Source organism: Artemia franciscana, chromosome 17, assembly GCF_032884065.1.
Source record: "Artemia franciscana chromosome 17, ASM3288406v1, whole genome shotgun sequence".
Taxonomy (NCBI): domain Eukaryota; kingdom Metazoa; phylum Arthropoda; class Branchiopoda; order Anostraca; family Artemiidae; genus Artemia; species Artemia franciscana.
Window position 1 is genome coordinate 41,867,218 of NC_088879.1, and position 25,701 is coordinate 41,892,918.

A 25,701-nucleotide genomic window follows, 5' to 3' on the forward strand; every position below is an offset into this window, starting at 1 on the left:
TGTTTCATGAAATATGATTAATCAAATAAAAATATTCTTCAACTAAACGTAGGGAGCAACTTTAAACTTATAACGAACTGAAATCATTCTATGCATAAAGGGGGCCGCCCCCCCCTCAACTCCTTGCTCATTAAGCAAAGGTTTTTAGCGTCTAGAAAACATTTTTTTCCAATCCAATAGCCCTTGTGTTTCAGTCATTTTTCTCCAAGAATTTGGATAAAAAGTCAAACTTCAGAGTAAAGAGCAATGAAGTAAGGAGACTGCCACCCTCATATAAAGTGTAGTTTCCGTTCTTTTCAAGTTTTAAAGATGCGCCTTCTTTCAGTTGAAAACGAATACCTTAAAAAAAAACTAATTTCTGATGTTTCTCCATATTATGCCCAGGCCCAAGCAAGATATAATGTGGGGTTTCGGTTCCCCCAGAAAATACCCCCTCCTGAGGGGGAGGGGGTTTAACTTCTCCACGGGAAATTCCCTCCCGACAATTCACCCCTGAAAATTTTCCCATGTTAAATAACGATCGTATTTTAAGTTTAAGAGTATTTGAAAATCCCCCCACGGACTATACCTCCTCCTCTGAAAGACTAAATCTTCCGCAGAAAATCCCCCTCGACTATTACCCCTGAAAATTTTCCAATACAAATAAAATAACCATCATATTTTTAGATTTTGAAGTGTCTGGAAAACAAGTTAGGGATTATTAACTTACCCGCCAGGCGGGTATTTGAACAAGAAGAACTGTCAAGTATTTTTGTTCAAGGGTCTTAATTTCTGTTTGTGCGAAAAGTATTAAGGACCTTGGAGGGGGGGGGGGGTATTATACATAAAGGCTTCGCAAGATAGTACTCAACAACACCTTAAAGTTTCTTGGCAATCAGATGAACAGCGTTGGTGACAGACAGATATACATTTAATTTTATATACATATGATCTTGCAACAAAAGATAAGTTTTGCTCCAATGAAGAATTTTGATTTGTATTTTTTCCCACACTGCAACGTCCCTAGCCTAGCTGTCCCCTAGCTGTCAACCTAGCCTAGCCGATAGGTGAGTCTCGTACACATGAAACACAAAATAAAGAAACAAATCCGTGTTCCTACACAAATAAAACGTTCTTAGATAATTCCTGGAAGGTTTTTTATTTCATCCAGAATTACAAGTATGGCTCAGGGAACTCGAATGTAACCTCCTTCCCAGTCAATTTCTTGTAAACGGCACCAAACGTATCCACCTGAAATTAAAAAATAAATTTCAGAGAAAGAAATATAACTACCTGTTCTCGGATGCTTGTGTGATTTACATAAGATTTTTTTTTTCCACTACTACTTTCAAGTTGTTTTTCGAAATTTTTGGGAGCCTTTTCATTATTGAAATTTGGAGGCTTTGCAATATAAACAAAAAGAAGATTTAATGTTATAGAACCGGTTGTAATGCTTTTGTAGGTACTTCATGCTGAATAAAATAATTAAAAAATTAGAAGTCCAAAACTGGACTTCGGCTAGATAATTCAAAACGTGATTCCATTGCAAAATTTGAAGCTAAAATCAAAATTTTCACACCACCCATAAGTTTGTAATATCCTCCTTCCTCCTCTATCCAGGTTCAGTTCAGTTCTTTTTATGATTACAACAATTATTTACAAGAGCAGTATTCCAATAAGGGTCCATGGCTCGTATAACGACAACCGTTCTTACGATGAGGTGTCTTGTAATTTTCAAACAAGCAACAGACAATTTCCTATCAACTATTGTATTGCTTGTATTGATTATGCATTAATTATGTTCCAAATAATGCAAGGGATACATTACTAGCACCATAGTCCTCTAGAGACATTCTATCTACCTATCTATCTATCTATCTATCTATCTATCTATCTATCTATCTATCTATCTATCTATCTATCTATCTATCTATCTATCTATCTATCTATCTATCTATCTATCTATCTATCTATCTATCTATCTATCTATCTATCTATCTATCTATCTATCTATCTATCTATCTATCTATCTATCTATCTATCTATCTATCTATCTATCTATCTATCTATCTATCTATCTATCTATCTATCTATCTATCTATCTATCTATCTATCTATCTATCTATCTATCTATCTATCTATCTATCTATCTATCTATCTATCTATCTATCTATCTATCTATCTATCTATCTATCTATCTATCTATCTATCTATCTATCTATCTATCTATCTATCTATCTATATATATATATATATATATATATATATATATATATATATATATATATATATATATATATATATATATATATATATATATATATATATATATATATATATATATATATATATATATATATATATATATATATATATATATATATATATAGATAGGTAGATAGAATGTCGTTATACGAGCCATGGTTAATATTAACCATGGTAATTAATATAGACCAGCACTTGAATGAGGCCTTAACCCTTCTCATCCATACAATCACATAGGTCAAACAGCATAGCCAAACATATATATATATATATATATATATATATATATATATATATATATAATCTATTGTCAATTCAACCTGCGAAACTCTAATGCTAACTGATTTTCGTGTCTGTGTTTAAATATGGGTTCAGTATTGTATTTAAGTTCATGTTCAGTTCCTGACAATCCCATCCAAGAGAATTCTATCTGTCGACAACCGGATATTTAAGCCACCAACCTTAATATCTGCAATTAAGTTGCAGATACGAGAGACAATCCTTCCCGGCCGAGTGGCGCTTAGTATGCTCACACCATTATACTCGGACCCGATGGGACGGGGAGGAATTGTGCAAAAAGTACCGTGTTGTGTCATTCGTCATTACTTCAAGGATTTATCCCCATTTGAAAATTTACTTGTTGGGTGGAATAGTTCAACAGAAGTTGCAGTAAAGGAAAAGAAAAAAAAAACTGTTTCTTTCAAAGACGTCCCAGCCACCAGGGAATACGTTTTAAGGAGGAAGAGGAGGTTGACTAACTGACGAACCAAGCAATCCAGAGGTCTTCTGGAATGGGCCGAAACTCAGTATCTATCACCCTTAGGGATGTACCAAGAAGTAGAAATTGCAAATTACTTCACTATAGACCGTTGAAGCTCATATTTAAAGACCGCAGGGATAACGTGGCATTTCTAAAGGTTAAGAGCCAAGCAATGATTCTCAGATGGAAGAACACTTGTGGAAAAAAAAAACCCGAGCCCCTACTGTCGCCAATGCGCATTAACAATCGAAACTACTCAACATCTCCTGTTAGAAGGCCCAAAGTCAGCAACAATCTCCTTCGAGTTTAAAAGAACCACAAAGAGGATAGAATTTCAGGAAGATATTAAGCCGTTGCTAAAAACAGACCTCACCGCCTAGGAAGAAAGATGGATCTTCAAGAGGATCATTGACTTCTTCGGCAGTCTCAATATTTTATAAACATGTCCTGAAAATGGTAAGAAGGGTTTACTAAGCGGAAGAAGGGGAGGGTCTTGTCGCAAGAGCCGTAGAGTACCTGCCGAGTATTTATTCTGAAATTTCGGATGAAAGGAAGCAGGATCCCACGATTCTCTTGTTTGTCCCTTATGAAAAAGCCCAAATAATTTTCTTTTACCCTTGATAAAATGTAAATTCAATGCCATGGAGAAGAATCAACCAACTTTGAAGCCAGAAGGACACCGAATGACGGAGCCCAAGCGCTTTCTAACAAAGAAGAACCGCTAAAAAGAAAGACTCTTCATGCCTGCACACGTATTGGTCCAATAAGAGAGGCACACTTAGTCCCACCGTTTACCCTTGCTATTTAACGAAACACCTGAAATACTATAGGTTTAATTTAAAGCTATTAATTAACCAATAATAACCAGCCAATAATAATAACCAATAATAAATAAATAACCAGCTATTTAACCAAATATTTAGAAAACTATAGGTTCTATGTTTATCATGGCTCTATGACTATCTACCTTAGTTCTACTGCCCCAGGAATGACGCATGGACGGATAATAGATAGACATATTCTATTAATAAATGAACTAACATCATTTTTATACTATCATAAAAAGGAGGGTTTAATGCCAGAATTCCTCTCGCTCAATTAGACTATCTGTGTCCCTTATGTAGCGACAAGCATTACTATCTATACTCGACAAAAAAATTAAAATATTCGACAAAAAAATTAAAATAAAAGAAACTAAAAAAAATTCAAACATGGCTCAGAATTGATTTGTTTTAAGATTTCACAAGATCTGAGCTGGATTTAAAACCAATCTAAAGATTTGTTTGATCTTAAGTTAAGTATGATTGTCATAGAAAAGTACAGGTAGCATAGGAAAGTATAAATATAGTTAGTTATTATAATTATTATTAGTATTTATAGTATAGTCAAGTATAATTATAGTTAGTACAAGAAAATGGTTATGTTATAAATATTAGTACCATCAAGTATCACCAAGTAATCACCCTGTAAGTGGGAAAACTTGAGGTAAGAACTTGATTTAAAAAAAAATAATAATCAGCTATATGCAAGTTCATAAGAATTCAGTGACCTGGACGGGAGAACAGGTAAAAGGATGTAATTGGAAAAACCTCGAGAGACTTTAAATTAGGCTGTTGATCAATTCAGTGAAGTTTCGTTCATCTAGTACAACGACATTTGAATTTAACAAAAACTTTCTTTTCTTCTTTTAACCATAAGACATGTCTCATATCAATGCAAACTTTAATAATGAGCAGATAACTGATAAAGTTAATCACACTCATCTCATTTGAATCAATCTGACTCAGATTCATATAATATTTAGTCATAATTAATCAATCATAAAATGAATAAATTTTGCCAATATCCTAAAGAATCCTAAAAAGAAGAGCAATAAATATGTTTCTATCAAACAATTCGTGGGAACAAACTGTAAGTAAGGAGCGACCCGGCTCAGTAGTAGCCGAAACTCTAAAAAGCGGAATTTTGATATCAAAATATATATCAAAAGAATTTGCTGTATTTTGCTGATTTTGAACATATATGTTTAAAAAGGTTTAGCCTTACCCATTAATGGCTATGAGCCTGACAAAATTTGCCTGTTTTAAAAAAGGGGAGGGGGGTAATCACCCCCTAAAAGCCATGGAATCATTCTGAAAATCACGCCATCAGATTCAGCACATTAGAAAACCCTACTGTAGAGGTTTCAAGCTCCTTTCTGCAAAAATGTGGAATTTTGTATTTTTTGCCAGATGACCACGGATGCGTGTAAATTCGTTTTTTTCCCTATCGTATCGAGCCTAGAATATCGTAAGAGGACACATTTGAAGCAAAATTAAGAATTCTGGTGCCCTATTTAAGAGACTAAAAAGATTATAGGGCAACTAGGCCCTCTCCCCGCCCCTTTTCCCCCACAATCGCCCAATCAAAATTTTGATATAGCCATTTTGTTCATCATAGTTGAAAGGCCCAATAACTATGCCTTTTGATGTGACATGACCCCCCCCCCCACACACACAGGGCCAGGGGAGATGCCTTTAAATTATTCATTTGACAAATGAACCTCATATTACTTTCTCAAACGGATTTGTTTGATTTCCGATTCTCTTGCAGATAAATGCCAAGTTATACTAATAAATTACTATCGAAAACCCTGATTTCAAACAGGAAAAAGCCTATGGCTTTTTTTTAGCAAGGACTAGTAAGAGACGAACATCAGTTTGACCATGAACATCATTTGTAAGTTTCATATCCAAGGAAACTTACATAGTCTCCATTTATAATAGACAATGTCGATCCTTTATGTAATTAAACAACTCTCTACAATGTTCCAGTGCCAAGCTATCGGCGACGAAAAAGGACAAGAAAAAAAAAAGATACCTTTTATGTAGAATATCGTGGTTGCAGCCACTTTCTTGATTTTCAAACCAGTATATTTCTCTTGTTTTTCAAGCCAAGGGACAGTAAGTTTCTGATATAGAGGTCTCAGACAAGGCGGTTCTAATAGTGTGCTTAGTTTTTGATCTCATTCTAGTTTTAGGACTTACGGACTATTTCATTTTTTATTATGATTTTCCAGTGTCCAGATAGCTGATTAGAAAGTTGAAAAAAAAGCCGTCGATACAGAATATCGTAGTTGATGCAAATTTTCTTGATTTTTAATCCAACATATTTTCTTTGTCGTTCAAGCCAAGAGAATGTAATTTTCCTATATAAGAGATTCGGTCAAAGCGGTTCTAACAGTGTACTTTGTGCTTCGATCTGATACTATTTTCAGGAGTTATGGTATTTCTTAGCATGGGACGTGATCGTCTCTTACAAGGTTGTTAACTGTCGCTGCAACCCGAATTTTACTCAAATGTGGTCTTTTGTAAAAACTTGGATCCATTTTAAAAATCATAGTTGTAAAATAACAAAAGGTTTATAAATACGTTAAATTCCTTTATGATGTCCCAGTCCCCCACTAGCTGCAGAGAAGAAAAAAAAAACGGAAAGAAAAAAAGATACCGTCGATGCGAAATATCATGGTTGAAGCCACTTTTTTTTTAATCCAACAGATTTTCCTTGTTATCAAACAGTTCGTGGTAACGAACTGTAGTAAGGAGCGACCCGGCTCAATAGAAACCAAAACTCTAAAAAATGGAATTTTGATACCAATAGCTACATCAAAAGAATCACATTTTAATGCTGATTTTAAATATATAAATTTCATCAAGTTTAGTCTTACGCATCAAAAGTTACGAGCCTGAGAAAATTTGCGTTATTTTTAGAAAATAGGGGGAAACACCCCCTAAAAGTCATAGAATGACTTTTAGAATGACCTATCTACAAAAATGTAGAATTTTGTATTTTTTGCCAGAAGGCAGATCACGGATGCGTGTTTATTTGTTTGTTTTTTTTTCCCAGGGGTGATCGTATCAAGCCAGTTGTCCTAGAATGTTGCGAGAGGGCTCATTCTAACAGAAATGAAAAGTTCTAGTGCCCTTTTTAAGTGACCAAAAAAATTGGAGGGCACCTAGGCCCCCTCCCACGCTAATTATTTTCCCAAATTCAACGGATCAAAATTCTGAGATAGCCATTTTATTCAGCGTAGTCGAAAAACCTAATAACTATGTCTTTGGAGACGGCTTACTCCTCCACAGTCCCCGTGGAAGAGGCTACAAGTTACAAACTTTGACCAGTGCTTACATGTAGTAATGGTTATTGGGAAGTGTACAGGCGTTTTCAGGAGGACTTTTTTGGTTGGGAAGAGGGTTTGAGAAGAGGGGGATATACTGGGGGAACTTTCCATCGAGGAGTTTGTTACGGGGGAAGAAAATTTCCATGAAGGGAGCGCAGGATTTACTAGCATTATTTAAAAAAAAACAATGAAAAAATAAATATGAAAAAGTCTTTTCAGCTGGAAGTAAGGAGCAGCATTAAAACTTAAAAAGACAGAAATTATTACCCATATGAGGGGCTCACCTCCTCCTAATACCCCGCACTTTACGCTAAAGTATTTTTAGTAATGTCAACTATTTATTCTACGGCTTTTGTGATTCAAGGGTCATTCTTAATAAATTGGGACAAAATTTAAGATTTAGTGTAAAGAGAGAGGTACTGACGAGGGGGCGAACCCTCTCATATATGTAATAAAAATATGAGAATGAAAAATTCTTTACGTAAGCTAATAAAATTACGTAAAATCTTTTATTAATAAAGATTCGTAAAAAATTAAAAGTTCTAGTTGCCTTTTTAATTAACCAAAAAATTGGAGGGCAACTAGGCTTCCTCCCTCGCTCTTTTTTTCTCAAATCATTCGATCAAAATTATGAGAAAGCCATTTAGCAAAAAAAAAAAAATATATGCAAATTTCGTTTCAATTATTCCTCTGCGGAGAGCCAAAATGAAAACATGCATTGATTCAAAAACGTTCAGAAATTAAATAAAAATAACAAGTTTTTTCAACTGAAAGTAAGGAGCGACATTAAAACTTAAAACGAACAGAAATTACTTCGTATATGCAAGGGGCTGCTTCCTCACACCCCGCTCTTTACGCTAAAGTTTTTTTTTACTGTTTTAAAAAGAAGAGCTGAGATGAAGAGTCAAACTTTAGCGTAAAGAGCGGAGCGTTGATGAGGAAGCAGCCCCTTTCATATACGAAGTAATTTCTGTTCGTTTTAAGTTTTAATATCGCTCCTTACTTTCAGTTGAAAAAACTTAGAAAAAACTTTTTTTATTTAATTCAAGCCAAGGGACGGTAAGTTTCCTCTATAAGTGTCTTGGACAAGGTGCTTCAAATAATGTCCTTCTTATTTTGATCTGACACTTTTTTTAGGAGTCATAGGGAATTGTAGTTTTTACTATGGGACATGATCGTCTTATACACTGCAACCCAGATAAAATTTGCCCATTGTTTACGCATAGTATTTTCTATTGCGGAGCATGCATATATTTTAAGGTGGGAAGAGGATAAATTTTCTGCAGGAGGTTTTTCCAGTGGGTAAAATTGTCAGGGGAAGTAACAAACTGGGGGAATTTGCCACAATTCCTATGTAGAATTCTTTTATATGTCTTAATTTCTCTCTTCTGTCTCTATTTTACACGGGGAATTGTTAAGGCTTATTGTCCTGTGTAAATTTTCACCGGATTGAACTGTCAATGCGATATTTCCGTGGGGAGGGTATTTTTCTGTGGATTATTTAAAAAACGACCAGGAATTAAATAAAAAACATATTTTTTCAACTAAAAGCAAGGAGTAATGTTAAAACTTAAAACGAGCAGAAATTGTTACGTATATGAAGCGGGTTGCCTCTTCCTCAACACCTCGCCCTTGATTTTTGATCTTTTCAAACATTTGTCAACCCAAGAGAAGCAGTTACCGAGTTCATAAGAATTTCAGTGGCCTGAACAGCAGAAGAAGAGGAAGCACGAACTTAGTTAAGCTTTAACTTTAGACCTCTTGACATAGGTCACATAAATCTAAACCTATAGCGCCCTTATCCAGCACTTTACCAGGCATATTTTAAATTTTTATCCAATTTATATTTTCCTATCTGCATTCATTTATCAATTTCGTGGATTTATTTGGCTAGTGCATAGTCTAGAGGACACTGTAGCTCTCTTAAACGCAAAATTGTTGGACATGAAAGAAAGATGGACGTCCAGAAAGAAAGTTGGACGTCCAGAAAGAAAGTTCTTATGCAGAAACTGTCCCGAGAAATACTAGGTTATGTTGGTTGCACTCACCTCTAAAGACAAATTAGAGTTGCCGAGTTCTTACCTGTTTCTCAATATATTTGCATCATGGTTTGTATGACCGGAGGTTAATATATGGCAAGCAGGCGAAGGACAGAGAACAATAGCCCCTCCCCCCCCCAAAAAAAAACAAACCATTGAAAAAAAAACAGTTTCAAATTACAAGCATCGCTGGTACGGTAAACTTATCCAGCAAAAAAAAAAAAAAAAAAAAAAAAAAAAAAAAAAAAAAAAAAAAAAAAAAAAAAAAAAAAAAAAAAAAAAAAAAAAAAAAAAAAAAAAAAACTCAAAACCACTTTAATTTGAATTTTCCTTAGTAATATAAGATGGCATCCTTCTCTAAGACGCAACTGTGTTCTTATCCGTTCTTATCCGCTACTCAGTCTCTTTGCATCAAAGTTCTTACATTACATCGAAGTAAATGATTAAAGGAATCTCAAACAAATGAATTTACTGGCACCAATGAGTTTCCCATATTTTTTTAGATCCAGGTGGCTGAAGGGTTTAGTGATTCTAGCAATTAAGACATACAAAGAGGCAAAGGGCAGAGTGCAGTACCCCTCGCCCCCTCCTCTAGAAGAAAAATCATTGATTAAAAAATTACAACTTAAATTATAAGACCAGTGCTGTTGCATCGTTATCAGCAAAACTTGACTCAAATTTTTGCTCGGAATAACTGATGACGTTGCCTAGATATAATGGTGTCCCCAATTTTATTTTCGGAATAGTTGGTTTAAAGCTTACTTTGTGCTCAATGTTTGTTTGCTGTGCTTTGTCTAGATGCACTTTCATGATCCTAGAGCCATCTAGCTTGATACGAATTCTCTTCCCTACAATTTCTGCTGGATTAACAAGGTCTTCTAAGATAGCATCATGAACGGCCATCAATGTACGGCTGAAAAGAAACAAAAAATACATTAGTCCATGGCACAGAAGTCCAACAGTTCTAAAAGTTTTGGACCAAAAGGTGTATTGTTTGTGGGGTTTATGCCGCTGGGAACATTGCTGCAGTAGATTCTTACATAAAACACAAAAACGAACACACCCCAAATTTAAATTAACTTCAAAATCCACTGCTCTCAAGACCCCTAAGAAAGCTGTATGTGCGCTACTTCCATTCTTAGTTAAAAACTAGAATTTTTATTATTGCTAATGTCAGTTTTCCCAAGAACCCCAACATAGAAGCGGTTTTCAGCTCTTTTGAGTCAATACAAGAAACCTGACAAGAGAAAGTCAGCATAGATACGAAAATACCAGATGCATCCAAACTTATCACACAACAAAGTAATTAGGTTTTTCAAATAATTTCGTTTTCTAGCGTCTTGTCATCATCGTCCTTGAAACTACCAAGATGACAAGTTGTTTGGAAAGTGGATTTAGATAGGCTCTATAGGAGAAAATATCCAGAATTAGTCAATAATCAAAGAGGATCTGTTCAAGGCAAACCCGAATGGAAAGGCCTGGATTCAGAACCGATAGCAAAGAAAGTAAAAGATAGATGGCATTGGACAAGTTTGTGAAGAATATTTGTAAGGAAGGTGTTAGATCAAAGGAGGATTATATTTTTTGACACTGTCCCCAATCGTAACCTATCAATAATATACTAATCTATGAACAAAGTATAACCTAGTGGTAGCTCATAATGAAAGGAGCCAACGGTAGAAAAGGAGCCAAATGATATTAGCCTAAAACAAATAACTTTATTGCCTTGCTCGATATCATTGTATGGAAAGAATTTGATATCAAGTGCCGAACGTGGAATATCATTGTGTGGAATAAAGTGCCGAACGTGGAATATCATTGTGTGGAATAAATGATTTTAAATCTTACTAAAGGGTAGGGAAAAAATAACCCTCACGGCTGCATCCGTTTCTGAGCTTTGGTTCTACAAACCAGTTTAGGGAGGAGTATCTACCTTTGAACAATGAAAAAAAAAATGAGTTTCCTATTCGTTTCCAATACCCAAACTCGCTACCAACAATATTCAAAATATTATATCCGGAAAAGTCAAAGAAATTATATATAAAATACAGTACAATGTTTCTCAAAGATACAACTGAATTATCTTAGTATTTTATATTAAATCAATTTAATATATTTAAAAAAATTTCTAGAGGGAAAAAAACTTCGTTGTCCCTATTTTTAACCCTTGATTTAACAAGTTTAGTGACCATCCTCAATACGATAAAAATACATTTTCAGATGTTCAAGTTGCCCCTCCCCCCTACCCAAAAAAGCACATCCGTATCGAAATAGATACACATAGATTAGAGCAAATATTACATAGATTAGAAAAAAATTATAAGGAAAAAGAATACCTTCTTGGCCTTTTCTGTTTCTGAGCCTTGGTTCTACGAGTTGGTTTAGGAAGTATCCTCCTCTGAGCAATGAAAACAACATGTTTTCCACTGAATTTCTTCTCAAGCTCTCTAACAAGGCGAGTCTGGATCTTCTGGAAGGCTTTCAATTGTGGCACAGGTACAAAAACAATGATTGCCTATAAAATAGACATAATCAAAACTTTAGAAGGTATAAACTTAAATTCTTGTCCCTATTTTTGACCTTTGATTTAACAAGTTTATTGCATATCCTGAATTTCTCCTCAAGCTATCTAACAAAATGAGTCTGGATCTTCTGGAAGGCTTTCGATTGTGGCACAGGTACAAAAACAATGATAGCCTATAAAGTAGACGTAATCAAAACTTTAGAAGGTATAAACTTAAATTCAAACCAACTCAAACCAACCAAGCCGGATCTTATATTGAGTTTTAGTCTGCCCTTTCCAACCCAAACCAACCAAACAGGACCTTTTATTTGAGTTTTAGTCTGCCTCTTCAGGCCCAGACTAACTAAGCATAGTATTTTAGTGAAATCTTTAGTCTGAAATTTGAAAATCTAAGCCACACTGGAATGGACTTCAATTTAGATTGCCCCCTGGAACAGCATTTCTGGACCTTTTATTGAGTTCTAGTCGGCCTTTTTCAACCCCAAACCAATCAAGTAGAACCTCAAATTTTAGTGAATTTTTTATTCTGCAACTTGAAGACACAGACCATTCGGGAATTGACTTCAATTTAGACTTGCTTCTTAGAAAATTATTAGTTAGACCTTTTATTGAATCTTTCTTTCAGTCTTTTCAAACCCGAACCAACCAAACAGGTCCTTTTATTGAGTTTTAGTCTGCCTCTTCAGGCCCAGACTAACTAAGCATAGTATTTTAGTGAAATTTTTACTTTGTAATTTGAAAACCCAAGCCACATGGGAATTTACTTCAATTTAGATTTGCCACTCGGAATACTGTTACTTGGACCTTTTATTGAGTTATAGTCTACTTTTTCCAATCCAAACCAACCAGGCAGGACCTTTTATCGAGTTTTAGTCTGCTTCTTTAGGCCCCAAAACAACCAGGCATAGTATTTCAGTGAAATTTTTAGTCTGTAATTTGAAAACCCAAGCCACATGAGAATTGACTTCAATTTAGATTTGCCACTTAGAATATTATTACTTGGACCTTTTATTGAGTTTTAGTTTGTCGTTTCCAACCCAGAATAACCAAACAGGACCTTTTATCGAGTTTTAGTCTGCCTCTTCAGGCCCCAAACCAGTCAAGCATAGTGTTTTAGTGAAATTTTTAGTCTGTAATTTGAAAATTTAAGCCACACTGGAATTGACTTTAATTTAGATTTGCCACTGGGACATTATTACTTGGACCTTTTATAGAGTTATAGTCTACCCTTTCCAACCACTAACCAACCAAACAGCACCATTTATTGAGTTTTAGTCTGTCGTTTCCAAACCAAACAGGACCTTTATCGAGTTTTAGTCTGCCTCTTCAGGCCCCAAACCAACCAAGCATATTTATTTGAGTGAAATTTGTTAGTGTGAAATTTGAAAACCCCAGGCTGCACTGGAATTGACTTCAATTTAGATTTGCCACTTAGAACATTAATACTTGGACCTTTTATTGCATTATAGTCTACATTTTCCGACCTAAACCAACCAAGCAGGATCTTTTATTGAGTTTTAGTTTGCCTTTTCCAATCACAAAACAACCAAACAGGACCTTCTATTTAGTTTCAGTCCATCTTGTCCAATCCCAAACCAACCAAACAAGATCATTCATTGAGTTACGGACTACCTTTCCCGGCCACAAACCAACCAAACAGGACCTTTTATTAAGTTATAGTCTAACTTTTCCAGCCACAAACCAACCAAACATGAGCTTTTATTGAGTTTTAGTCTGCCTTTTCCAATTTCAAACTAGCCAAACAGGACCTTTTCTTGAGTTTCAGTCTGCCTTTTCCAAACAAAATGGTTATCTAAAAAAATTTGATTGGATTAGAAAAACTTTCGACTATTAAAAATAGCAGTAGCCCTTTCAATGTCCAATCGAATGAGCTCTTTACGAAGTTTCTACACCAACAAATAGCCATCTCAAAATTTCCATTAGATGCATTTCAGGAAAATATGAGGTGTGGGAGGGGGAGGGTATCAAACCTCTGATCACTCTCAATCTCAAAAGGGGATAATAGAACATCTGTTTTCCAATTAAAGGAGCCCATTCCGAAGTTTTAACAATTATCGTTTCTATATATACCTTATATGCCCCTGAAGCATAACTTATAACGCTTGCCCTGAGGGTTGCGGAAGAGGGGAGAAGGGGTTTTCATCCTCAAAGACATGATTTCCGGACCATTTAACTCTGTTGAACAAATGGATATTATTAAACTTTGATTGGATGTATTTGGGGAAATGGTGGCTGTGGGAGGGGGTGGGGTTAGTTGCCCTCCTATCACTTTTGACTATTAAAAAGGGTACTAGCCCTTTCTATTTTCAATCAAATGATCTCTTTTCGAAGTTTCTACAACAACATTTGGCCATCTCAAAATTTCTATCAGATGCATTTTGGAAAATATGGGGTGTGTCGGGGAGGGGGAGTATCCACACTCTGATCACACTGAATCTCAAAAAGGGCACCAAAATTTCTGATTAGCAACCCAATGAGCCCCCTCCAAAGTTTATACAATTACCCTTTCTATACAAACCTTAAGTGCCCCCCAGAGCACAGCTTACAACTCTTGCTCTGAGGGTTGTGTGAGGGGAGGTATCATTCTCAAAGACAAAATTTCCAGGCCTTTTTACTATGTTGAACAATATGGCTATCTCAAAACTTTGACTGAATGTGTTTGGATAAATAGTGGGCGCGGAGGGGGATTAGTTGCCTTCTAATCACTTTTGACTATTAAAAATGGCACTAGTCCCTTTAATTTCCAATGAAATGAGCCTTTTTTGAAGTTTCTACAACAGCTCCTTCAATACAAAGTGTCCTGGTATAAAAAAAATAAACAAATAATACATTGTGCCCACTTTGCTCTTTACTTACGCAATGCTGCCTATGATTAAACAATCATAAAAAAAAATTTGTAAATTGTTTCCTTTGTTACCACAGAGAATCATAAATGGATTGAAGTGAAAACTTTTCTTGTTTAAAAACAAATCCAGCCAAATTGCTGGAACATCCAATTTACCAATAGTTATTTGTTCAGCAACACAAAAACAACATGATGATATAATTGCTAGGGTCAATAGTGAGGACATGCAACTATATTAAACAAATATACGCTAGTGAGAATATGTACAGATTAAGTAATAAAAGTGACATTTTTTGAACTGGAAGAGAATTAGGATTCTATTGACATGTCATAAGTAATGTTAGATCACACAATTTGTGCTTCTAAAAAGATACTTTTGGGTGTAAGTCAATTAACTAATAATTTGAAGTGTTTTAATCTTAAAATTTTTAAAAATAATTTTCACATTAGTAAATAGCTCAAATTTATGACACTATCAATCTATTACTATAGCAATAAGAAAAGCTATGGCTTCTGAAACTCCATGATTATATGTTTTCTCAATCACTTCCTGCTGGTTTTTCACACGAATTCCTAATTTTCAAATTTGGCATCCAACAAGCATAAAACTATACAACTGGATATGGAGGTTTTCATTCAAATTCAAGTTTCCAGGTTTTCCCAATTTCAAGATATATACAGTTGTGTACATTTACACTTGACTAATTTCAAGAATCAGATTTCATTCCTGTAATTGCACTTCCAAGGTTTTAAAAAAGTATTTTCTTTGGTATTTTCACTGAAAAGTTTGAAGAAAACCAAACTACCCCCACCCCAAAAAAGATGAAACATAATAAATTGCAGCTAATTGTATAATATAAAATACACTATATAGACACTCCAGAGCTACAGCTTGCACACAGGGACATTGTGGGGGGGGGGGCTTCTCCCCAATAATATAGAGAAAAATTAGTATATAGCTCATGCCCCTTGACTAACTGGATAGTGATGGGTCATTTTTACACTGACAAGTAGCAACCAACTGTCAAGTCCAAAAACATAGGCATTAGGGATTTCCCAAATGCAATGACAGTTATAGCAACTTACTTTAAGACAAGACCCATACATCTGCAGATCAGGAGGATAAAAAGGGTAAGTAACCCAAAACTGCCCTGTAAATTTTTTAGCTACATATAGCTCTATTAAACATTGGCATTTCAGTGTTTTCACATGCAAGTTATTAAGTCTACACAAACAATTGAGGATTCAGAAAATCCCCTTGCATTAATGATTCTCAAAAAGTTCAGCCCCTCTCCCAAAAAAAACTGATCCTGTATACACTGAAACAAGTCAAGAATTTTTCCTTCTTATTTTCTACCAAAATTTCATTTTATTTTTAATCAAATATCAACAAATTATAACTGAAAATCAAAAAGTTTTTAATTAAAAATTTCAAATAAATATCACCTTTTTTCCACCACCAACATCCACTTCTCTTGCTGCAGTAATATGCAAATCACGGAGCTGAGCTTTCAGGTCAGAATTCAACTCCAACTCAAGAAGAGCCTGTGCAATGGCAGTTTCAAACTCATCTGGCTTGTCACCCAAAGGCTTTACTATTTTAGAACCAGCTACCATTCTTACTACAAAAAAAAGACATACAATAATTCAGAATTAAATATATATTAAATATATATATATATATATATTAAATATATAGAATTTAATAGGACAGAGAAATAAAAAAAAAAAACTGTTGCAGCATGGTTACAGATTCATTTATTTACAGGACATCATTCACATTTCTGAGTTTTACAAAAACACAAATTAATGTGTTATAAACATTAATTAAGATGAAAAACTAACGTATTTACTAATTATATACTAAGTATGTGCTAAAAATGTGTTTCCTTTCATGATTTGAAATTGCACTTTATGTGAATCTTCCTGATCTGTGATTTTGGCTCAACATTTGCCAAAGATTACTTTTTAGCCATTTGAGGGCACACAAAACCAGGTCATCCCAAAACAGTGTGGGAACAGGTCACAAGCAATAATTTAAGGAAATTGGAAATTCATGATAAGAAATAGAGCACACACAGCTGAGAAGACCTTAGTCAGCTTTGTCATGCAGTGTATTGATAGTAGTCAGTGTTGTGCCAAGTACTTTTACTTTTCACTCAAGAATAAGTATCAAGTATTCCTCCAAAATTCTAATTAAGTAATAAGCATTTTTTTAATACTTCTACAGTCCTTCAGCAAGAAAGTACTGAGTTTTTAATCACAAACCCATGAGTTACCACTGTAGCATCCATTTGGTTTCCACAGTAGGTACTGAAGAAAAGTAAGCAAAATAAACATGAAGAAATACCACTTGCAGTTACCTCTAAGTCTTGACTATCAGATAGGCTTTATTAGAAGAACTCTTGTGGTAATGGCACCACATAGACTGTGATCTCCTGTGAATTGCATAATCACATCACCAAGTTGCTTGATATTTGGTTGCCTGCTGAAATGACTGCTTGACTTTTCTAAAGCCTTTGATAAATTGTGTCAAAAGCAACTTGCAATTAAATTACATGCTATCAAGCTTGAAGAGAAATTCCTGCTCTGGATCCTTGAGTTTTCTTTATTTGCAATCTCAATGTGTTTGGTTATTTGATATCTCTGGTAATTGTATTTTTTCTCCCTCTACACATGTTTTGATTGGAGTTCCTCAGGGAAGTGTTTTGGGTCCTACACTATTTACTTATCTTCATCAATGATGCTCCTTCCATTATCAGCAGTAAATCAACTCTTTATGCAGAAAACCTGAAGCTTCTTGAACCAGCTTTGTCCTGTGAAGATCATGCCCTGCTACAAAATATCCTTCAATTGCTGGGTCAATGGGTTGAGACCTGGTTTCTTGAATTCAATGTTGCCAAGTGCCATTTCATTCACTTTGGAAAACTGAATCCTTGCCACTCTTATTTTTTCTTAGGCCACCCGTTCTCCTCTGTAAACAATGAGCAGAATCTTGGTTTCACTATTGACAATGAACTAAAATTCAGCAATCATGCTAAGAGGTCTGCTGCTGAAGCTAGTCCAACCATGGGACTGGTTAAGCATACTATTTCCACTTGTTCTCCTAAGTGATACCTGGCAGGTGGGGGCTTTCCTACCCTGCAAGACTATCAATGTTGAATCTCGACTGTTGTTTATAGGAGAAATAGAGGTTGCCATTTTAGCTTAGAGGTTATTAACAGCTAATCCTCTCCTAGCAGTATTCCCTATTGTTGGTACCAACACATTTAATAGAGGTCATCACCTGAAACTTGTCAAGGAGTCTACAATATCTAGAGTCCACACTCAATTCTTTTCATCCTGCATTGTCAACAGTTGGAAGAAACTATCTAATGAAGAACTTATTGCTGAATTTGTTGATGTTTTCAGACAAAGGCTAGATGCTGAGTGGTCCTCTAGAGAATATAAACTCAATTGGGATGCTACTGAACATGGAACAGTACCAGGTCACTAATGAACTCTGTATACAACCCAAGTCATCATTCTTGAGCTCTACAAGGAGAAATCCTTAGATTACTCCAAGCTGCAATTTAAGGTAATTATGTGATGTACTAGTTTTTAGAGGTAAAATGCCTGCCCTCAGACAACTAATTCTAAACTCTATCAAAAAGACCCAAGCAAAGACAATAGAAACTATTTTCTTCTTTGATTACCAGATACGGGAACTCTTAGATAACAAAACTGTTATCCATTTAAAACATCAGAATGTTGGAGAGTCAAAACAATATCAACACATATTGCTTAATGTTCTAGGACTTTCACTATTTTTGGGTAGTCTTTTAGCATGGCTAGTTCATTTGCCTATCAGCCACATATAAAAGTAACTCCACCTTCACACTATTTTCATGGCATTCATGTTTCTCTGAATTCTTTGTGGTAGTTTCTTCATAGTGATTGTGAATGTGTTTACCTTAGATCACAACTTGGTGCAATATCAGGATTTAGGAGCAATATAAGGACCTTAGAGCAATACAAGAACACAGCATGCCAAGCCAGGGATACCCTCTAACAGATTGACTCTAGTTCAGCATTGTGGAGTGACATGAGAGATGTAGCATAAGTGTAAGATAGTAATGTTGGCAATGAATTTTGAGAAATTAATGCCAGAATCACATAGCTTCTATTTTCATCAAATCACACAGATATCATAGAACTTCTATTTTTCATGAAATTCCATTATATCTTGGACACTTGCCATAATTTGAACTCCTTCAAGTTGTCAGAGGCCTGATGAGCTGTTGTATAGCTCTTTGACAGCATCTGCAACTTTCGAGCTCTTGTTAACAGTATCCCAGAGAGCAGTGCACTTAGCATAAGTGACATAGTACTACTGTTCAACATCATTCAAGGCTTTATCAACATCTAAGGATACAATTAAACTGATGTATGGGTGACAGATCTGAAATAAAGAGGAAATGGGAAACACTCAAAGCATTCTTCCTCACTCTGATTACTAAGAATCTCATGAACATTAAAAACAAGAATAAGTCATTTTGACTTGCCTAATCTTCATCCTTATTGTCATTTACTTGACCCTCATCACAAGAGAATGCTATAAATTCTTTTAATATTTTACAGAGATTTAAGGCATTGCCAATTAATGCTCAGCATACCTTTCAACTGCAATTTATGTCTTGCAAGAGATATCACTCATTTGCTCAGTGATTTTGTCATATGTGAGCCATTAAAGCATGAACATGGAAGAGCAAAAAAAATTTCATCAAAGATCTTCATCAGTCAAATGGATATTCATTCCCAAAAAGCTTTTGTTCCCCAAATGTCCGTCAGTTGAAACTCAAAAATCATAGTCATCTGTACTCCACAGTTGGAATGTTCCAATCTGCATCTATTTTTCCATTAATCTATATAAACTGTCCATTAAAAACAAACAACAATTTAACATACTCCATGCTTTCCTTGTCTAAAACTTTAGCTACTGAGCATTATTTCAGAACAAAAAGCATCACAGTGGGTGACTCCCCAATTAAGTTGATATTGAAATTGAACACTGGTCTAAAAGTACTTAGGCACCCTCACGTACTTCTAGTTTTTGCTTAAGTATGAATACTAAATACTTTCATAATGTTTTACTTAAGTAGAGCACAAGTATTGAGTACTGATTGGTCTCTTTTTCAGACAAGCAACATTTTGGGGTAAGTAATCACTTCAAATTTAGATGATAAAAGTAGTGATTGGTCTCTTTCTCAGACAAGCAACATTATTATTATTATTTAAGATTTAGCAATGCTTCTTGACTACTCAGGTCCCTGCATCAGCCCTGCAGTGCATTCCTGCACCATGATTTTATCTCTGGGTCCCATATTACCAAGCTAAGGTCAAATCCACTGTGCCATCATAGGACATAGACAAGCATCATTTTGGGGTATGTAATCAATTCAAATTATGACAATAAAACAAAATAAAATTCAGTAGCTTTGACTTTGATTACAAGCAGGACCATGATAACTATCTTTTTGGAAATCACTGCATATCTATTACTTTAGTAAACTGTATATTAAAATATCTTTTTTATACAGAAACCACGTTTTCTAGGGAATCAAAAACAAATTAGACTCCAAGTAATCCCATATACCTGAGACTAAAACCTTATCAAAAACCCAGCAAAAGATTGGAGTCTTAGGAAATGGCCAATAATTACCCAAATCCAATGTAGATCTTAAAATAAAGGGGTGTCACAACTAATTCTTTCCTATTCAATTGGACATTTATCTTTCTTTAAGTACTGATTGTCAAGCAGACAAATTGATACTAGAAAAGACACTGTGATATTGAAGAAACTATGAATATCAGGGAATTTATTTGCAGCTATATTCTGCATTAAATAATAACAATAAAAACAAATTCAACTGAAAGTAAGGAACAATATTAAAACTAAAAGCAAACAGAAATTATTCCATGCGTGAGGGGGGCTACCCCTTCCTCCTTGCACTCAAGTATTTATGTTCTTAAAAAAATATTTCTTGCTCAAATTCAACAGCCCTTGTGTTTGAGCAGTCTTTCTTTGATGATTGTGACAAAGTCAAACTTTAGTATGAAGAGCAAGGGATAAGAAACTGGTGGCCCCCTCATGGAACACATTCTGTTTGTTTTAAATTTAAATGTGCTCCTTCCTGTCAGTAACAAAAAAAACTTGTTTCTTTAATTTATTTCTCACTGTTTTTCTCATTGTATAACTTAGTCCTTTCTTCAGGGGCTATGTTGAATCTTCATTATCCCCAAAGGCATAGTTATTACACATTCTAACTATGCTGAATCATATGACAGTCTCATAATTTTAATCAGATGATTTGAGGAAAGAGGGGTTTGGGGGTCTATTTGCCCTCCAATCTTTTTGGTCACTTAAAAAAAGGCACAAGTACTTCTTTTTTCCAGTTCAAATACAATCATCACTAGAAAAAAAACACAAAAAAGACATAAATCCATGATCTTTCTCTTGAAAAAAAGGGCAAATGGCAAGTATTTTATTTTCAAAACGTTTTTTTTTTCATTAGAACTAACCTAACTTCACTTCGTAAGTGTTGGCAGTATAATAGGCCTACATAAGTACCAATTCCAGGAATTGATCTTTTTGCCAGGAATCTTCAACATTAAAAATTTGTTGGATTTTGCTTCCTTAAGTATGTAAAAATTAAGTAATTTTCTTTTTCCTTAAGAATATCATTTTGCATATAGCCTTTTACTGTCAAATGTATTTCCATCTTCCTCCTCCCCTTGCTGTTAATACCCTGGTTCTCTCCCTCCTTTAATATTTTTGACTGTCATTGTATCTTAGAAATTTGTCTAGGCTACTTGCCAGGTAGCCTATTGGAACTACTACCAGGTCTATACCTACTGGAACTATGACAATGGTAAAATTTTAGTTTAGCTACTTTTTACTATCTTGAAAAGGGTTTAAGTTAGGAAAAATGAGATTTTCAGCAATGAATCCAGGGTGAAAAACATACACTAGGAAGGTAAGCATAAGGTTTATATTAATGGACTATTTAGGCAACTAAGAAATAAACTAACCCTTGTAGTGAGAATTTCATCCTGAATTCAAATTTAACATTAGTTTGTGTTGGATATGAACTTTACCCCCCATCTCTACACATACCAATAAAGGGTAAATTCCAATTCAGAGTATATATTGGTACACTAGGGGGGGAGGGGAGCTCATTCCTGGTGCAAATGAATGTTATGTATAGATTTAGGATCAGTTTTAACTATTGAGGTAAGTTTGAACTTCACCACCCCTATCCAAATGTGCAAGATGGTGAAAATGAAATTCCTGTTACTTTTATAGAATTTTAAACCATATCAATGGCTTTTTTCTAAATTTTTGAAATATATTTGCACATCTTTGAAACCTCATAATTTGGGATTTAGCAAAGATTTGAAGCTGAAAATAGTTTTATTGTACTTCATTTATACAGAAGATCTATTTTATTATGTTTTACTTTCATAACACAAATATTTTTGAGAGTCATCTAAGATCACTGCCATATAGAGGGAAGGAGTGGGGTAAGTACTTTAAAATACCTTTCCAGGACATACTTTGCTCTGTATCCCTGAATTTCATTTTCCTAGAAGTAGCAGGAGGTAGCTAAACTAGAATTCCATCAACATTACATTTTAACTTTCAGTTTATTTTTCTATGGGTTTCAGTTTATAATTAAATAAAAAAAAGTTTTTTTCAGCTGAAAGTAAGGAGCAACATTAAAACTTAAAACAAACAGAAATAATTCCATATATGAAGGGATGTACCCTCCTGTCAATACCTCACTCTTCTGCTAAAGTTTGAATTTTGTTCCAATTCTTTGAGAATGAGCCCTGAATTGTAAAGGCCATTTAATTAGAATAAATAGCTCTGTTGAAAGTACTAAAAGGCTTTAGTATAAAGAGTGAGGCATTGACAAGGGGACATACCCACTTACATATGTAATAATTTCTGTTTGTACTTTTAGTTGGAAAACCTTTTCTTGTATTTGATTTCTGATAAAATATTAAATAATGCTGGGAAATCTGGCTCCCTCTTCATGGAAAATTATCTTCCTCTATGAAAAGATCCTCTCAAGTAACCCCTGCCCTTCTACCAGAAAAAAACTTACCCTGAAAACATCTGTTTCCAATAACCAATACTAGCCTATACATACAAATGGGCAAAGTTCATAACTTGTAGCCTTTCTCCCTGGGGACCATGGGGAATTAAGTTGTCCTCAAAGATATAGTTACAAGAATTTTTGCTATACTGGACAAAAATGGTTATCTTAAAATGTTCATCTGAGGACTTCAGGAAAAAAATGAGCATAAGAAGGGGCCTAGTTGACCTCTAATTTTTTGGTCACTTAAAAAGGGGGTAAAATTCTAGTTAATTGACTTCTTGCTATCTCAGAAAGGGTTTAGGTTAGGAAAATGAAACTTTCAGGAATGAATCTACAGACTAAAGTGTGTCCCAGGAAGGCACTGGTTAAAGAAAAATCTATTTGAAACAACAGACTAGGGTAAAATTCTAGTTAATTGACTTCTTGCTACCTTGGAAGGAGTTTAGGTTAGGAAAATGAAACTTTTAGAGATGGGTCTACAGGCTAAAGTATGTCCCGGGAAGATATTTTTAAGTACCCATCTCCACTCCTTCTCCCTCTAAAGGGCCCTGAAATTTGCCTACATGACAGGTCTATACCTATTGAAATTTTGACAAAACAACATTTTACCTTGGTTTTCACTTACTAGTTGCTTTTTCTCTGCCTTTAGTTCTGAAAATGCAATTCCTGTTATTTGAGTAGAAATTTGAGCCATATCAACATTTTTTTTTTCAAAATTTAGGAAATGTTTTTGCATATCTTTAGAACCTTATAAAATAGAATTGAGCAAAGTTATGATGCTGAAAAAAATTGTGTTGTACTTCAATTAAGCAGAAGATCTATATTGCAAGGTTTCACTTTTATAAGATGCATATTTTTAAAGGTCATTAAAGGTCAGGGCCCTCTAGAGGGACAAGGAATGGAGGTAGTTGCTTCAAAATACCTTCCTGGGATATACTTTAGTCTGTAGATTCATCCCTGAAAGATTTATTTTCTTAACCTAAACCCTTTCTGAGATAGCAAGAAGTCAATTAACTAGAATTTTACCAAAAAGGGCACTAAAACTTTTAATGTCTGTTCAAATGAGCCCTATTGCAATGTTCTAGGACCACTGGGTCATTATAATCACCCCTGGGGAAAAAATAAACCTAGGCCACATCTGTGATCTTCTTTTTGGTAAACAATTGAAAATTCCAATTTTTTTTTTTGAGGGTATTACCCCCTTTTTTCAAAACAAGGCAAATTTTCTAAGACTTGTAATTTTTCATGAGTATGACTAAACTTCATGAGACATAGCCTATATTTAAAATCAGCATAAAAATCTGATTCTTTTTGTTTCTATTTGTTTCAAATAGAGTTTTTTAGAGTATTGGTCACTATTGAGCTGGGTTGCTACTCCAATTTAATTACCACAAACTTTTAGAAATGAAATTCATGTTATTTGAGCAAAGTTTAAGCCATATCAATGGTTTTTTTCTAAACTTAGAAAAAACATATTTGCAGATCAACAAACCTTTACAAAATTAGATTGAGTAAAGATGAGAAGCTGAAATTACTTTTCTAAGTAATTTCTCTATTACTTTTCATGTGTCTAGGACACACTGAACTTTTAATAGACTATTTTTTTTAAGTTCATAAAAGGTCAATTGTCTCTAAAGGGCACTCTGTCCCTGAATTTCTCTTGCACAATCAAACCCCTTAACAGGATAGCAAAAAATAGTCTTTCTAGAGTTTTATCATTGGTATTTGTGGAGAGAGCATAAAATTCAGTCGAGTATGGTTCATCAAATTAACAAAGTTAAGTAAAGAACTCCAGTTACAGCAAATTTGATTAATATCAGAAGAATTCCGTGCATCTGACACTGCCGTAGATGAAGATTACACTTTTCCTATCTATAGAAAGCTCAACAGAAGGACTATTGAATTTAGTAGAAATTCGATCGAAAAGGATACCTTTATCTTTAAATTATTTTAAGTTTCTTAGTTTCTGTAATCTTTTCTTCGTTAAATGATGAAAAGAGAGAAGATGTGACAGCGTTACCATGAAATTGACATTTCTGACGTTATAAACTATACCAGTTTTTACAGGAGATTATATTCTATTAATTGGGACCAAAACGTAAGGTTCCCTTGGTTCCATGACATACGCCACTCGTCAGTATGCCATCGACGAGTCATGTGGTTTTTGAATAATATCCTGGTCATAAAACACAATTTTTTGGTGGTATCCACAATCTACTCCTACTACTAAACACTCATCGCAGCATCAAGCCATCTGAGGCCAACACAGCTACGCAGGCTCCTCCTGTATCCCCATCTGTTCAAAACCTCCCTCTTTACACCCCCCAGGAAGTTCCCATTTCCTTTAAATCTTTCTTTATAGCTTCCTCTAACTCCAGACGAGGATGACCTGCTCTCGGTTGAGCCTTATACGGTTGACCAAGAAGAACAATCTTTGACAATCTGTAATCCTTCATCTGCAGAACGTGCCCATGCCATCTCCACCTTTTTTTCATCGTAGGCCTAAAAAGTGGAATTGAACCCCATTTTTCATTCAGCCTACGGTTTGAAATACAATCAGTCAGCCGGATACCCAGAAAAATCAGTGGACAATCTCTTTGGAAAACATCTAGCAAATCTTCATCCGCTTTTCGGAGCGCCCATGCTTCGGAGCCATATTTTATAACTGTCATTACTGTACCTACCAATATTGTAGTCTTGGTTTGCAGGCTTGTTTCTACTTCCAAACTTTTATAAACTGTGAAATTATCCTCAGCCTTGGCTATTCTACATTTAACATCTTCACTGCTCCCACAGTAATTACTAATAATACTACATAGGTAAGTGAAGCTACCCACCTGATCATTTTTTTCGTTACAAACGTGACCTTTTCATCATCACTTATTCCTAGCCTTAGCGACTTAGACTTCTTAGCATAAATTTTCAAACCTATTCTAGCACCCCTCAACTCGTAAAACTTCTAAAA

At 34.8% G+C, this 25,701-nt stretch overlaps 1 protein-coding gene across 1 annotated transcript; it reads right to left on the reverse strand.

Annotated features, from left to right (window-relative positions):
• Positions 1–1,119: 1,119 nt before the first annotated feature.
• On the reverse strand, positions 1,120–24,777 carry LOC136038251 (small ribosomal subunit protein eS7-like). The gene is made up of 5 exons (XM_065721364.1): positions 24,669–24,777; positions 16,039–16,214; positions 11,539–11,717; positions 9,965–10,115; positions 1,120–1,230 (listed from the first exon to the last, which is right to left on the reverse strand). The coding sequence occupies exons 2-5, from the start codon at positions 16,207–16,209 to the stop codon at positions 1,153–1,155; spliced, it is 579 nt and encodes a 192-aa protein (XP_065577436.1). The 5' UTR covers positions 16,210–16,214; positions 24,669–24,777; the 3' UTR covers positions 1,120–1,152.
• Positions 24,778–25,701: the final 924 nt, after the last annotated feature.